This window comes from Panulirus ornatus, chromosome 11 (genome assembly GCF_036320965.1).
Source record: "Panulirus ornatus isolate Po-2019 chromosome 11, ASM3632096v1, whole genome shotgun sequence".
NCBI lineage: Eukaryota > Metazoa > Arthropoda > Malacostraca > Decapoda > Palinuridae > Panulirus > Panulirus ornatus.
In genome coordinates this window covers 49,664,873-49,680,321 of record NC_092234.1, presented here as the reverse complement: position 1 = coordinate 49,680,321, position 15,449 = coordinate 49,664,873, and the positions used below count along the sequence as shown (strand labels likewise).

Below are 15,449 nucleotides of genomic sequence, written 5' to 3'. Positions count from 1 at the left end.
TCGGGGCCTGAACATGCAGGAGGGTGAAAGGAGGGCAAGGAATAGAGTGAATTGGAGCGATGTGGTATACAGGGGTTGACGTGCTGTCAGTGGATTGAATCAAGGCATGTGAAGCGTCTGGGATAAACCATGGAAAGCTGTGTAGGTATGTATATTTGCGTGTGTGGACGTGTGTATGTACGTGTGTATGGGGGTTGGGCCATTTCTTTCGTCTGTTTCCTCGCGCTACCTCGCAAACGCGGGAGACAGCGACAAAGTATAAAAAAAAAAAAAAAAAAAAAAAAAAAGTTTGTTGAGTATTCCTGGGAAATTATATGGGAGGGTATTGATTGAGAGGGTGAAGGCATGTACAGAGCATCAGATTGGGAAAGAGCAGTGTGGTTTCAGAAGTGGTAGAGGATGTGTGGATCAGTTGTTTGCTTTGAAGAATGTATGTGAGAAATACTTAGAAAAGCAAATGGATTTGTATGTAGCATTTATGGATCTGGAGAAGGCATACGATAGAGTTGATAGAGATGCTCTGTGGAAGGTATTAAGAATATATGGTGTGTGAGGCAAGTTGTTAAAAGTAGTGAAAAGTTTTTATCGAGGATGTAAGGCATGTGTACGTGTAGGAAGAGAGGAAAGTGATTGGTTCTCAGTGAATGTTGGTTTGCGGCAGGGGTGCGTGATGTCTCCATGGTTGTTTAATTTGTTTATGGATGGGGTTGTTAGGGAGGTGAATGCAAGAGTTTTGGAAAGAGGGGCAAGTATGCAGTCTGTTGTGGATGAGAGAGCCTGGGAAGTGAGTCAGTTGTTTGCTGATGATACAGCGCTGGTGGCTGATTCAGATGAGAAACTGCAGAAGCTGGTGACTGAGTTTGGTAAAGTGTGTGAAAGAAGAAAGCTGAGAGTAAATGTGAATAACAGCAAGGTTATTAGGTACAGTAGGTGTTGAGGGACAAGTCATTTGGGAGGTAGGTTTGAATGGAGAAAAACTAGAGGAAGTAAAGTGTTTTAGATATCTGGGAGTGGATTTGGCAGCGGATGGAACCACGGAAGTGGAAGTGAATCATAGGGTTGGGGAGGGGGCGAAAGTTTTAGGAGCATTGAAGAATGTGTGGAAGTCGAGAACGTTATCTTGGAAAGCAAAAATGGGTATGTTTGAGGGAATAGTGGTTCCAACAATATTATATGGTTGCGAGGCGTGGGCTATAGATAGTGTTGTGCGGAGGAGGATGGATGTGCTGGAAATGAGATGTTTGAGGACAATATGTGGTGTGAGGTGGTTTGATGGAGTCAGTAACAATTGGGTAAGAGAGATGTGTGGTAATAAAAAGAGCGTGGTTGAGAGAGCAGAAGAGGGTGTTTTGAAATGGTTTGGTCACATGGAGTGAATGAGTGAGGAAAGATTGACTAAGAGGATATATGTGTCATATGTGGAGGAAACGAGGAGAAGTGGAAGACTAAATTGGAGGTGGAAAGATGGAGTGGAAAAGATTTTGGGTGATCTGGGCCTGAACATGCAGGAGGGTGAAAGGCATGAAAGGAATAGAGTGAATTAGAATGGTGTGGTATACCGGGGTTGACATGTTTTCAGTGGATTGAACCAGGTCATGTAAAGCATCTGGGGTAAACCATGGAAAGTTCTGTGGAGCCTGGATGTGGAAAGGGAGCTGTGGTTTCAGTGCATTATACATGACAGCTAGAGACTGAGTGTGAACGAATGGGGCCTTTGCTGTCTTTTCCTAGCGCTACCTTGCGCACATGCGGGTGGAGGGAGTTGTCGTTTCATGTGTGGCGGGTTGGCAATGGGAATAAATAAGGGCAGACAGTATGAATATGAATTATGTACATGTGTATATATGTATATGTCTGTGTGTCTGTATATATATATGTATATGTTGAGATGTATAGGTATGTATATGTGCGTGTGTGGACGTGTATGCATATACATGTGTGTGTGGGTGGGTTGGGGCATTCTTTCGTCTGTTTCCTTGCGCTACCTTGCTTACGTGGGAGACAGCAACAAAGTATAATAAATATAAAAAAATATGTTTGCCATTTCCCACATTAGCCAGGTAGCGTTAAGAACAGAAGACTGAGCCCCAGAGGGAAAATCCTCACTTGCCCCCCTTCTCGGGTTCTTCATTTGGAAAAGTTAAAAACTGGAGAGGAGGATTTCCAGCCCCCAACTCCCACCATTTTTAGTCACCTTCTATGACATGCAGGGAAAACGTGGGAAGTATTCTTTCTCCCATATATCCCTAGGGATAGGGGAGAAAGAATACTACCTAAGCATACCCTGCATGTCATAGAAAGCGACTAAAAGGGGATGGGAGTGGATGGGTGGAAGTCCTCCCTTTTGTGTATTACTTTACAATAGAAAGAAAAGAGCAAGGAGCCAAGTGAGTTTTCCCACTAAGGCTCTTTCATCTGTTCATGACACTTCCTCGCTGATGCGGGGAATGGCGAGTAAGTGTGAAATACAGTTGCTGCTGCGTAGGTACAGGAAATATTTAGGTTGATCAAGGAACATAAATTCTTCTCCGATACATCAAATCAATTCATTAAGTACTCTGAAAATTTGCTCAGGAGCCTGCAAATGGTGTAATGGTGAATACTGCTTGCTGTAAATCTCGGTATGACAAAGGGTCCAAGTGAAGATATTTGGCTTGCAGTCAACTTGGTTGATTATTACTCCATTAGGGTTGGTAGATAAGAAGGGTAAGAAGAGGAAGTTCAACGTTATATAGGACCACTGATGTAGACACTAGTGTCTGTGGTCGAAGTCTTAAAAGGATGATAATATGTGAACCATGCAACTGTATTGCAAAGGCTTTCAAGCTAGAAAGAAAGTTTCAGGAATTTCTGCCCAAAATTTATTTATCTCATCATAGTGTAGGTCTGTCATGTTCAGTAAGTTTTATAAGGATTTTCATTAAATGTATGAATTTTCTTATGGTAATACTGACATTTACATTAGATAAAACCTTTCTCCATATATATTTTTTTATCCATAAAGGACTAAAGAAAATATTGCATTGAAGATCATTCATACCAGAAATTGAATTACTCTTATATTTTTTACCTGTGTGTCGTATCTTAATTAATGGTGATACCTTTTTCCGTGTGTGATTCAAGGTACCTTGATTTCATCATTCATGAGCAAGGGTGCTTACCACCTGCGAAATCGTCTCTTCCGTGGTGGCCGTGGGAAGGAAGCCCGCATTAGCCCTGCTCATGCTGTTTTCAGGGTAAGTACTAGTCTAGGATTTCTTTACATGGAAAACTTAGCCAGCTATCATTTAGAATAAACTACATCTGATATTTTTGCTATGAGGGGAAAATGTAATTACCTATTTTGATTGTATAGGTATGGAGGTTTACACTTTGGAGCCCCATCTCTTTAACATTCTGGTGTAAAACATATTAAATTTCTGTATGTTGTCTGAATTCGCCATGTCTTCAGTAGTTTCATTCCATTCATCAACCACTTTCATACAATAAAAGTACTTCCCTATTTTTTTTTTTTTTTTTTTTTTTTTACACTTTCCTTGCTGAATTTCATGATATGCCCTCTGGTTGTTTTATCCCTACATCTCTCAAAGAATTGTACACTATGAATGTCATTGATCTGTTTTAAAGACTTCAAGGTTACCTCTCACTTTTCTTTATTCCAAGATGGCCAGACTCAAAGCCTCTTCCCTTTCCTCAGGTCTTTGTTGCTTTCCTCTGGACCTTCCCCATTAGCTCTTTGTGTTTTTTTAGGTGCTGTGGATTGGATAATAAAGTTTAGGCTTACAAGCCTAAATATTTATCTTAGAAATTCATTTTAACTTAAGCAAATGCCCAATTTCAGTTTTGATAGAACAAGAAGGTTAGAACGAAAAGTATAGGAGAGAAAATAGCCTACATGTGTTCGTCTGAGAGCTCAAGCTTGACCTTTGCAGCATGGTTAAACTTACCAGGGAAAGGAAAATCCCCGTTGCCATAGCTCAAGCCATCAGTGCTCCACACTGAACCCACCACCACGTTAATGTCCATTTAGATCAGGGGATTTAGGTGCTGTGACCAAACTTGAGAAGCATATTCTAGTTTTGGCCTTTGTGTAATTTGAACAGTCTGCTGAATAGTCTCATTTATATACCATTCTGATATTTGCTGGCAGACAATTAGTCTCCTTAATCATGTTCTGAGTGGCAGTCTGGCATTAGGTTAGAGACAGTGTCTGTTTGTAGGTCTTGCCTTCTGGATGGTAATCATATTAAGGCCTTCCTTCAGTGTGACCCATCTTTCTTACTTTTACATTTACTGAGGTTGAACTTCATCAACCATGTAACAGACCAGCCCCAGAGATTGTCAAGGTATGCTTATAAGGTTATGCAGTTTTCCTTGCTTTTGTCTTTCCTTATGACCTTTTCATAATCTACAAACATTCTGTAAGGAGTAAACTCCTTCAGATAAGTCATTTACTTAGATCAAGAAGAGTAATGATCTGATGTCAAACTCCACCCTTTTGGAGAACGTTTCTTTGACGTCTTCTTTCTTCCCTTCCACCAAGATGATCTTTTGTTTATCAAAGGAGTTTCCTCCATATTCTTGTTAGATGATCCATATTCTTAATCAGATTAGCCTCCCATGCAGTACAGTATCACATGTTTTCTGGCAGTCGAGATACAAAACAGTCCACCCAGCCTTCCTTTTTGTTACTTTTTTTTATATATTAATCCAAGAGGTTTGTTACAACTGACATTTTCCCAAAACTGTGCTTTTTCTTACTTAGATAAATAATTTGTCTTGTGTAGAAAGCCATCAGTTTACTATATCTTTACATATTTTTCAACAACCTTAGACATCAGGTATCTATGAGACCAGTCTGTAGTTCAGTGTCTGTTCCCATTTTCCTTCTTTATAGATAGGTATTTTGTTTGCCTTTCCCATTCCCTCAGCACTTTGCCTCTCTCTCCAGTGACATGGTAAGCAGTATTTCAAGAGGTTTGTTTAGTGTATATATACTCATCTTCAGCATATACGTGAAAATTCATTAGGACCATGAGCCTTATATGGGTGAAGACCTTTCATTATTCTAGAAATTCTTATTGTCTGTGTAGTTTCCATGATTATATCTTCTTAGGTCTTGCCTCACCTGTGTTCCTTGAACTTCCTTTTTTACCACAGAGTTATATTAGAGCACTACATGATCACTCTCTCCAGTTGGTGTATAATGTATAGTATTCATGCTATTATGTGTAAAGATAAGGGTCAGTCCCCCTCATCTTAGAGTACTCAATTCATTCTAAAAACTTTTGCCTCTATGAATCCATCATTGTAAGTGTCTCACTTCCTCTAGTGTATTATTAGTACTATTTCACCTCTGAGAAGTGCATGTTTTATTACTTTCCTGTACCATCCTGATTGGTCCTTCATCCTTATCATTGCATATTTGTTCCAGATCACTAAAGTTATTTGGAAGATTATCTTATGTCAATGCCAGTGTGCATTTCTTTCCTATGGTTACTCCTCCCATTACTTATTGTTTGAAATGGGCTGTCTTCCAGAATTTCTTGAAACTTGCGGCTATATTTTATTAAGAGTGCCAAACCTTCCCCTCTTTTGCCTTTACCTCCCTATTAATCACATACCCCACTAAGTAGAAAAGTTGGGATTTTATCTTTTCAGTAACATCTCTTTCCACAACTCCAACAGCATCAGGTGTGTTTCCCATTATATTACCCAAAATTCCAACTCTGTCATCCATTACTAATTCATCATTGTTTCTGAATATAAGTAACTTTCACTGACATTTCTAGCACCAAACATTCCTGATCTGCTCCCAGTGCTGATGGTTTATTATTATTAAGGGATCAGTTTTTTTTTTTTTTTCGAAAATTCAAGACCGGCTGAGGTGGATTTAGGGATGTATTGGAGATCAAATAATTGACTAGTAGGGATGCATTTTTGTGATTAATGGGGCAGGGTTAGCGTTATGTGGGGGTTTGGTGTTATCCTCTTTCACGTGTTTTTGGTACTTTAGGTTCTTATAGAGTAGGATGAATTTCTTGGTATTCTCCACATGCTTTGAGAATGAGGCTTTGAACTGTATTACGAAACTGATTTGTGAGTATCGGCACAAAGATATTGACATTTTCCCGTAAGTCGTTTGATGATACTAAATTTATACAGCAATTGTAATGATACCCAGCCTTCCACACCTGTTCATGGACATAACATTAGCCAGCGAGCAAAGCTAACAATAAAAATTTCATTGTGCCTCCTCACCTGATTTGGCATACATTAAGTTAATCAAATGATCGAGTAGGTTCTCTTTTGATGATTGAAATGATTTTTATCACATTGCTTTTATTGCTAACCTGTTTTAAGAACATTTTAATCGACGTGGTTGCATGTTCAAAAACTTAACGTGATTTAAAGATACTGGTTACGTTCTAAACGGCAGGATATAACACTATATCTGAATCTTCTGGGAATACATAATCGAAAACATGTTTAAATTTGATTCAAGGAAGTATTGTCTTACTTTAATCTTCTCATTCCATTTACGAAAAGTAAAGGCTAGTTAAGAGCGTACTTAAGCTATAAACGATGTTCATTGATTGAGCTGTCCAAGATAGTAACTAACAAATGATAAAGTGTTCGAAAAGTATTTAAGTGAAAGTGTGTACACTTTAACGAAGCCTGGGGTAAACTTCTAAAGAGACAGTTTACATTTAGGTTCGGCAAAATTATAGTATAAGCTCGATAATAAGCTGGAAAATCAAGGATGCTATTTAGCCTCCCTCCACCTTAACATCATCAACAACAAAATAGTCGTATCTTGTGCATATAAGATATTAGTATCCTTGTGCCCAGTGCACAGCGCAAAGTAATGGAGTAAAAATAGCAGGTACTGTGTTATATGTCACGTGTGTGAGGCTTAGGTCAGCTGGAGAGTAGATAGCGAGGGAGGGGTTGGGTCTGTGGAACATGCGGATTTTACCCCACGTTCATCAGTTCGTCCGGGCCATTCCCCCACACCTTTTTTTTATTGTATATATATATATAATGGCCTGAACCAGGGTATATGAAACGTTTTGGGTAAACCATGGAAAGATCTGTGGGGCTGTGGTTTCGATACTTTACACATATGTGGCCTTTCTTATTATCTTGATATCTATAGTAACATGTTATTGTTGGCTCGCCAGAGCTTTCATTACTCGATACTAATAACTGAATAGATTATTGTTTTTTTTTTTAACTAATGCAAGGATTTACTGTGGTTAAATTGTTAAGAGTTATAGCAGAACATGGACTTAGTAAATAAGTTGAAAAGTTAAAATCCATGTATATATATTAAACTAGGCGGTGTATCTATCTATGCTTGAAGGATGGTAATAGGATGGAAGACCTACCTGACGAAGGATAAGGCGCCTCGCGTGGCCTTGGACTCACTGACAGCCTTTGTTGTGGATCCCTCGTTAAGTTGTTATTTTACCACCGTCATCCCCCAGGAACTGTAATTTGTTTTATTGTGCCGAGGAAGCAAAAACAGATGCACAGCCGGCTTCCGCTCATTGTTCCTGTGTATGTGTGTGTGTGTGTGTGCGGGAACGATGTTTTTTAACGATCATGTGCCAAGGTGTTCATATGAGCCAGCCTTTGGACTTGTAGATGTTCCAAGCTACGTGTGATCACCATAGCTTGAAATGTTAATGTCATGTGGCTTGAGGTGTAATTTTAGGGCAGTGGTGTGTCCGGGTATATAGTGGTGAGCCTGGGGAACGGAGTGATGTCATAGTATTTTACGTTGCCATGTAAATTAAACTATTATAACTGTCTCATTTAAGTTGAACTATACCTCGGTGCCATTTTAGTTGAACTATACCTCGTCGTAGGGTGCAGGCTGGTCTATTGAAGTCTTATTTTGTGTAGTTTTTAGTCATATGTCTCTAACAGATCGTTTTTTTTTTTTTATTTTGAGTCATACATTCTATTTCGTGGGCCTGGTATGAGTGTCATGACCACGTAATTACTCATGCGCTCTGTCTCTCTCCTTGGGCATGCTGCCTATTTGACGTCATTGTCTACTCGTGACCCTGGACCTACCGACCTTTAACCAACGAAATGCCACCACTACTGGTGAATCATATGCACCCCGCCCTCTCGTTCAATAGGGCGGGAGTAGTGTGTAACGTCACACCGTACGAGCCAGTAACACGACCCGCTCACCGGTGACGTCAGAATCTTAGCCAATGGTGCAGCGTGTTTGTTACGTCACAGCCTACCCAGGCCATGCTTCCTCGCCCGCCCACCTTGGCTAAATCCCTACAGGAGCCGTTCAGTTCGCTATTTATCTCCAACACTGACGGGGCGTCGCAGGATGTTTGTCTAAGCCTCTTGTTCAATTATTTTTTTTTCTCCGGTTGTGTTTCGGAAAGTAGAAGTCATTCGTCTACTTCGATTTTCATCTTGGTCGGCAATATAGGTAACTGCCACCCCAAAGAAATGGACGAGGAAGAGGCGCAGTTCCCCGAAGACTGCGAAGATGCCCCGGACGAAGAGGAGGGAGGCGAGGAAGAAGTGGAGCAGTTCACCGACAAAGTGGAAGACTTCTTGGAGGAGATCGACGAGACGTTTGACAGGAACGACAACCCCATTGGCAGCGACACGTGGGAGACGGTTCTCTATGACGATGAGGGCAACGAGATCGCATTCACCTTCAACAAGGTGTACATGGTAAGGCACCGTCCGGAAGCTGGGTACCGTGAGTCTAGTTAGGGTTTTTAAGGGAGAGTGGAGTTAGGGAGAAGAAAGAGAGCGTACAGGGCGTGATGAGTGAGGTGTGTGTTAAAGGAAAGGGAGAGTATGAAAGGCTCGAATCGTATCGCACCCCAGGGGTAGTGTGTCGGTCACCCCAGGGATAGTGTGTCGGTACGGGGTCGTATTGATGTATTATACCCGGTGGGTGCAGTGGCAGCCGCTGGTCAGACACCCCACGTGACCACCCTCACTGGGTCGATGTGTGACACATTGTGAAGTGTGTGGTGCGCAATGCTCCTGCACGTTAAGGTGGATTTTTTTTATTTTCATTTTGATTTTTAGTCTGGTTCACCGTCGTGGTTGGTGACCGATGGGGTGTAAGTTAATTGGTTGATATATATTTTTCTTCATTTGAAAACTCCCAATGAGGATGTAGAGGAATGGATTGTATACTTCCGTTTTCTGTGGTCAGTGAAATTGATTCACCGAAAAAGGTAAGTAGTTCATATGGCAGTAACTTAACAGTTTCCTAGAGTGTTTAGAGTACGTGGCGACAAGTCATTTAAGGGTAGGCCTTTACTTCTAAAAGAAGTATTTTTTTTTTTTAACTTGTAGGTCTTAAATGTACTTTACCCAACCTTTTTCTGTTGGTATTGGTAAGGGGAAACTTTTCTACGGGTTAACCATAACAGTAGTTCAGTAGGTAGACGAAGGTTTGAATCACAAGACTAGCAGTGTTCGTACTTAAATAACTTCGAAGGAAGGGTTGAATCATAGGACTGATGAGGACAGTAGAGGAAGGATTGAGTCACAGGATTAGTGAAGACACTAAGGGAAGAATTGAGACATAGAACTAGTTATGCAAGTAGAGAGAGGGGTGGGGGGGGTGGGGTGGTAGTTGAACTAAGGGAGGGAGGAGAGGGTTTGTAGCTGAGCTGAGAAGGTTAACCAAACAAACTCAGGCTTGGTGTGGTAAGGGCGAGTAACATGTTGTCTGGGGCCCGGCGCGTGCCTGCCCGGTCATCACTAAGGGTTGAGGTAGGGTGCTGGTGGTTGGGAGGAGAGAACCTTGGTTCATCCCCTAAGCACGATGATGTGACAGTCTGGATTTTAACCCGGACTTTTTAAAGACAGGTCAAAGGTCACCGACGTGCTGTAGGGTTACACTGTGATCAAGAGTGGTACTGTATAGCTCAAGGGTCCAATCGCACTACAAGAGGGGTCGAACAGTTGTCTTCGAGGGGTTAATGACCAGCAGTTGCCGTAAATAACGCAATTCGTACAGCGGTAGATTACGGTCGGTAGTTTGCCGGTGTAATTGGTCTATGCGGAAAATAATTCAGCAAGATTGGTGTCCAGGGAGCAGTACAGATCATGGGGTCGTCACGAGAGCTGGGGCAGTAATTACTGTTGCAGGCACAGAGCTGTGGAGAGTAAGAGGCCGGACGACAGGGTGGATGGATGGCACAGATGCACGTGTTGTTACCAAAGGAGGGAAGAGGAACAGAAGAGGAGGTCGGTCTTGCATAGGGAAAAGGGGCTTAAAGGGAAATACCTCAGGTTGGTAAGGTAGGGGAGTGAGAAGAGCGAATAGGGTATACAGGGCTGAAGTGTTTTCCAGGAAAGAGGAAATGTTTTCGTTTTACTGATGTTTCGCCTGGGAATTATTGGTTTTCGTTCTGGTAGTGAAGAAGCTGGAATCCCTCAAGAGGTCAGAAGTGTAGTTTAGTTAAGGTAAAGTCAAGGTACTGAAGTGGAAACTGTAAACAGAGTTTGAGGCTGTAAACAGACTTTGGAGTTGTGTGAGGAAAGACTATAGAAAGGCAGAGCTTGACACCGTTTTGAGCTTAAGAGGGGAAACCATTGGTTTTGTTTAGGTGGACGTGAGGGAAGGAATGGAATCTGGTGTATGGAGTGTCAGGCAGGACCGTGACTACGGCGAGTGTCGTCCCCTGAAGCAGGGGAGGCCTAGGGGTCGCAACAGACACCTCACTGAGGGGCGTTCCTCTGTCACTTTGGACACACAGTCCACATCATGGTTTGTTGTCTTGCCTGGCAACTGGATCGTTCTCTCAACTCACTGGGCACAGCGTCCTATCTTGTCTTATCACCACTGGGATGGTTCAAGTTATCTCAGTTCCTACAGGACGATCATTTGGCGCCTGCATGTTCCCCGACTTTACGTTCCCCTGATGGCTGGGAGGCTAGGGACACGTTCCCCTGACGGCTGGGAGGCTAGGGACACGGTCCCCTGACGGCTGGGAGGCTAGGGACACGGTCCCCTGACGGCTGGGAAGCTGGGGACGCGTTCTCTTGACGGCTGGGAGGCTGAGAACACGCTCCTCTGACGGCTGGGAGGCTGAGAACACGCTCCTCTGACGGCTGGGAGGCTGGGGACGTTCCCACAACGGCTGGGAGGCTGGTGACACGTTCCCCTGACGGCTGGGAGGCTGGGGACACGTTCCCCCGACGGCTGGGAGGCTGGGGACGTTCCCACAACGGCTGGGAGGCTGGGGGCACGTTCCCCTGACGACAGGGAGGATGGGGACACGTTCCCTTGATGACTAGGTGGCAGGAGATAAGTGAACACACTACACCTCCTATGCCGCTGTACCTCAAAGCCTCTGGGTCCCTCCATAATATGTGTGTGTGTGTGTGTGTACATCCACTGACCACCTTACCTGGGATTGCTCATATTGTATCCCAGCGCTACCCTCCCACTGTACACCTGGGATTGCCCACAGTGTGTGTGTGTGTGTGTGTGTGTGTGTGTGTGTGTGTGTGTGTGTGTGTGTGTCTCACCCCACCCCACCCCAACCCTCCTGTCGCAACCACGCCTTCCTGTGCATCTAATCCTGCCAGCCACCCAACCTCCTCCTGCTTCTTTGACCTTCAACCTCCTCCTTCCCCCCCACCCTGTGGTCGCCATGGCGCCTGTATCCCTCACATGTATGTCCACCTTAAGTTCCGTTTAATGTATAACCCAGTCGCTTGACGCTTGGATTTGAGTCGGAAGGTTCATTAGTACATAGTAATTATAGCTGTGAGCAACGTTATGGTCACTGATGTTAGTCAGGTGGAACAGACAGCAGCGCTATCTTGTCTCTTGTGTGTGATAGATAAGGTCATATGACTGTCCTCCTGCAGGTAACCTGGTCAATAGACCATTTAGGGCTTCTGTTATGTCTTCCACTTTACACCCCTCATGTTAAGTAATGGTCTCTTCCTGGATCACTTTATAACCTAACCCGTAAAAGATTATTCTTCGCTTGGATTTTAAGAAGACGTGCGTCGTGTGTCTCCCCGTACAACGTGCGTCGAGAGATGTAGACAGACAGACAGACAGACAGACACGGTGCGTATGAAGAGGAAAGTGCAAGGTGCCTTAACCACACGTTAGTTTCACCGGACATGAATCGTGGAAGGTATTTCGTAATGCGAGTGTGTGGTGGTTGCGTGGCTTTCTCGCGGGGGTCTAGGTCGTACTGTGAGAAACAGATTTCCCAAGGCAACCACTCTTGCCGGGGGAGGGAACTTGTGACTCTGAAACCTATGGACTGGATCTAGAATGGGGAGAAGTGTGTAAACTGCTGTCGTAGTTTTACTATGTGTGGCGTATGTGGACGGAGGTAAAGCTGTCAGTAAAATGGAGACTCCTTCAATGTTATCCTGTGGTGGTGGTGGCGTGAGCGGTGTGGTCAGCTGCAAGGATTGACAGGTGGGGGTTTCAAATGTCTCGAGACGATTTAAGCATTACCATGTGTTAGTCCTCTGGGTTTAAAGAGAGTCAGCGGAGTTCGTACCATCTGTGCTGGATGTGCCCGACTTGTTGTGTGACGTCACGCCGCATCTGCCTAACTCCCTTACGTACACATAAACTTTGTGAGGTGGTGGTACCTGATGAGGTGGATTGTCTCCACGAAGCATGTCGTGCCACATGTATGGAAGAATTGCATGTTGAGTGAGATTGTATGAACTTCTACTAAAATGCTATTTCACCTTATATATATATATATATATATATATATATATATATATATATATATATATATATATATATATATATATATATATATATTATACTTAATCGCCATCTCCCGCATTAGCGAGATAGCGCACGGACACAGACGAGGAATAGCCCAACCCACCCACATACACATGTATATACATAAACGTCCATACACGCATATATACATGCCTATACATTTCAACGTATACATACATCTGCATACACAGATATATACATATATACGCATGTACATGTTCATACTTGTTGCATCCACTCTACTCCGTACAACCCTATCTATAGCCCATGCCTCGCAACCATATAACATTGTTGGAACTACTGTTCCTTCAAACATACCCGTTTTTCTCCGAGATAACGTTCTCTCCCACACATTCTTCATCGCTCCCAGAACCTTCGCCCCTCCCCCACCCTGTGACTCACTTCCGCTTTCCAAGTTCCATTCGCTGCCAAATCCACCCCGAGATATCTAAAACACTTCAGTTTTTCTCCATTCAAACCTACACCCCAACTAACTTGCCCCTCAACCCTACTGAACCTAAATAATAACCTTGCTCTTATTCACATTTACTCTCAACTTCCTCCTTTCGGACAATTTTCCAAACTCATTCACCAACTTCTGCAGTTTCTCACTCTAACCACCCACCAGCGCTTTATCATCGGCGAACAACGACAGACTCACTCCCCAGACCCTCTCATCCCCAACATACTGCATACTCGCCCCATTTTGTCCACATCCACCTGGCTCAGGTTGGGATATATTTATATTATCCCTGAGAATAGAGGAGAAATACTTCCCACGTATTCCCTGCTTGTCGTAGAAGGCAACTAAAAGGGGAGGGAGTTGGGGGCTGGAAATCCTCCCCTCAGTTTTTACTTTTCTCCAAAAGAAGGAACATAGAAGGGGGCCAAGTGAGGATTTTCCCTCTCTTAACGCTACCTCGCAAACACGGGAGATGGCGAATGTATATATATATATATATATATATATATATATATATATATATATATATATGTGTGTGTGTGTTTGTGTGTGTGTGTTTGTGTGTGTGTGTTTGTGTGTGTGTGTTGTGTGTGTGTGTGTGTGTGTGTGTGTGTGTGTGTGTGTGTGTGTGTGTAATTAAAAACACTGAATATATATATATCAAGGATAAGAGATGAGACAACACGAGTGAAAAGTGTCCCCGTAATACACAAATGATATTCACAGTCACACACACACACACACACACACACACACACACACACACTGGTTAACATGGCCTTACTCGCCGCCACTCGTATCCTTCAAACCCGTTCTCACTTTTTTTTTGTGTGTGTGCGCGTCTGTGTGATTCGACATTGAGGTGACCCCATACAGTGGCCAGCAGCACCCTGGGGGGGAAACTGTTGCTGAGCCTGATTGTGAAATGGAAAGGCAAGGCAAGGTGAGGAAGCCTAGAAGTGGAAGGGCAAGGTGTGGAAGCCTAGTTTTGTGGAATGGAAGGGCGAGGTGTGGAAGCCTAGTGTGTGAAATGAAGGGCAAGGTGTGGAAGCCTAGTTTTATGAAATGGAAGTGTGAGGTGTGGAAGCCTAGAAATGGAAGGGCAAGGTGTGGAAGCCTAGAAATGGAAGTGTGAGGTGTGGAAGCCTAGAAATGGAAGGGCAAGGTGTGGAAGCCTAATTTTGTGGAATGGAAGGGCGAGGTGTGGAAGTTTAGTCTGTGAAATGGAAGGGCAAGGTTTGGAAGCCTAGTTTTGTGAAATGGAAGGGCGAGTTTTGGAAGTTTAGTCTGTGAAATGGAAGGGCAGTGTTGTGGAGGCCTAGTTTGTGGAATGGAAGGGTGAGGTGTGGAAGTTTAGTCCGTGAAATGGAAGGGCAGTGTTGTGGAGGCCTAGTTTGTGGAATGGAAGGGCGAGGTGTAGCCTAGTGAGTTTCCATTGGTGTCTTGATGGGTGTACGACGTGTTGTGATAGTGAGGAAGTCACGTTATCGCAGGTAGATGCGATGGGACGTTGCCATGACTGTTGCGTCATGGGAAAAGTGTCGTGTATGTTACTCCATGTGGGAGGGACATAGATCGCTTCGAAATAGGACATCCTCGTTGAGGTATTGCCTTTTTTCCGTGCTTTAATGACGGCATATTTTTTTTTCCTCTGTATTTTTGAAAGGTGTGTATCTCTCTCTCTTGTTTAGGGTTAGATGGGTTGTGTGTGGAAACCATACGTTACGTCGAGTGATTATACGTTAGTGTCAAGGAGAGACAAGGCTACAATAGACTTGGGTCGCTTTGTTGGTAAATACCCCAGGTCTTAAGTCAGCCCAGGTGACACGCTACTGGATGCCGGGGGTCTTGGGACGTGACCTGAAGTGACCCAATGTGTCTGGTTGGGCTTCGGTATTCGCCAGCCCTCAAGTCCAACCCTCCTGCAGTGACCCACGACCGGTGTTTGTCTGCTCCCCAAGCCCCCTTAGTGGCAGAGAGCCAACCTCCAGTACAGGAGAGTAATTGTAGGTTGTTGATCCCAGAGGGTGGACTGAGGAAAGAGGAGTTTACGTCTCTCCTGTCGGCCAGAGCAAGGTTAGCCAGGTAGGGCGTGCTGGGGGGCGGGCGGGCGGGCGGGCGGGCCGCGTATGGTGTATACAGCAGGTCTGTCTGGAGCTGCGGGAGTTAAGAGGTCTGTGGTGACAGCTTGGAGATGCTGAC

The 15,449-nt window shown here is 43.8% G+C and overlaps 1 protein-coding gene across 31 annotated transcripts in view; it reads left to right on the top strand.

The window, feature by feature from the left end:
* LOC139751502 (calpain-A-like) overlaps positions 1-15,449 on the top strand; it is a 244,635-nt gene that overhangs the window by 102,214 nt on the left and 126,972 nt on the right. For all 31 annotated transcript variants that reach the window (XM_071666965.1, XM_071666969.1, XM_071666983.1 and 28 more), the window contains one exon: positions 3,124-3,236. In XM_071666965.1, coding sequence (XP_071523066.1) covers positions 3,124-3,236 — 113 coding nt within the window. The remainder of the gene's footprint in view (positions 1-3,123; positions 3,237-15,449) is intronic.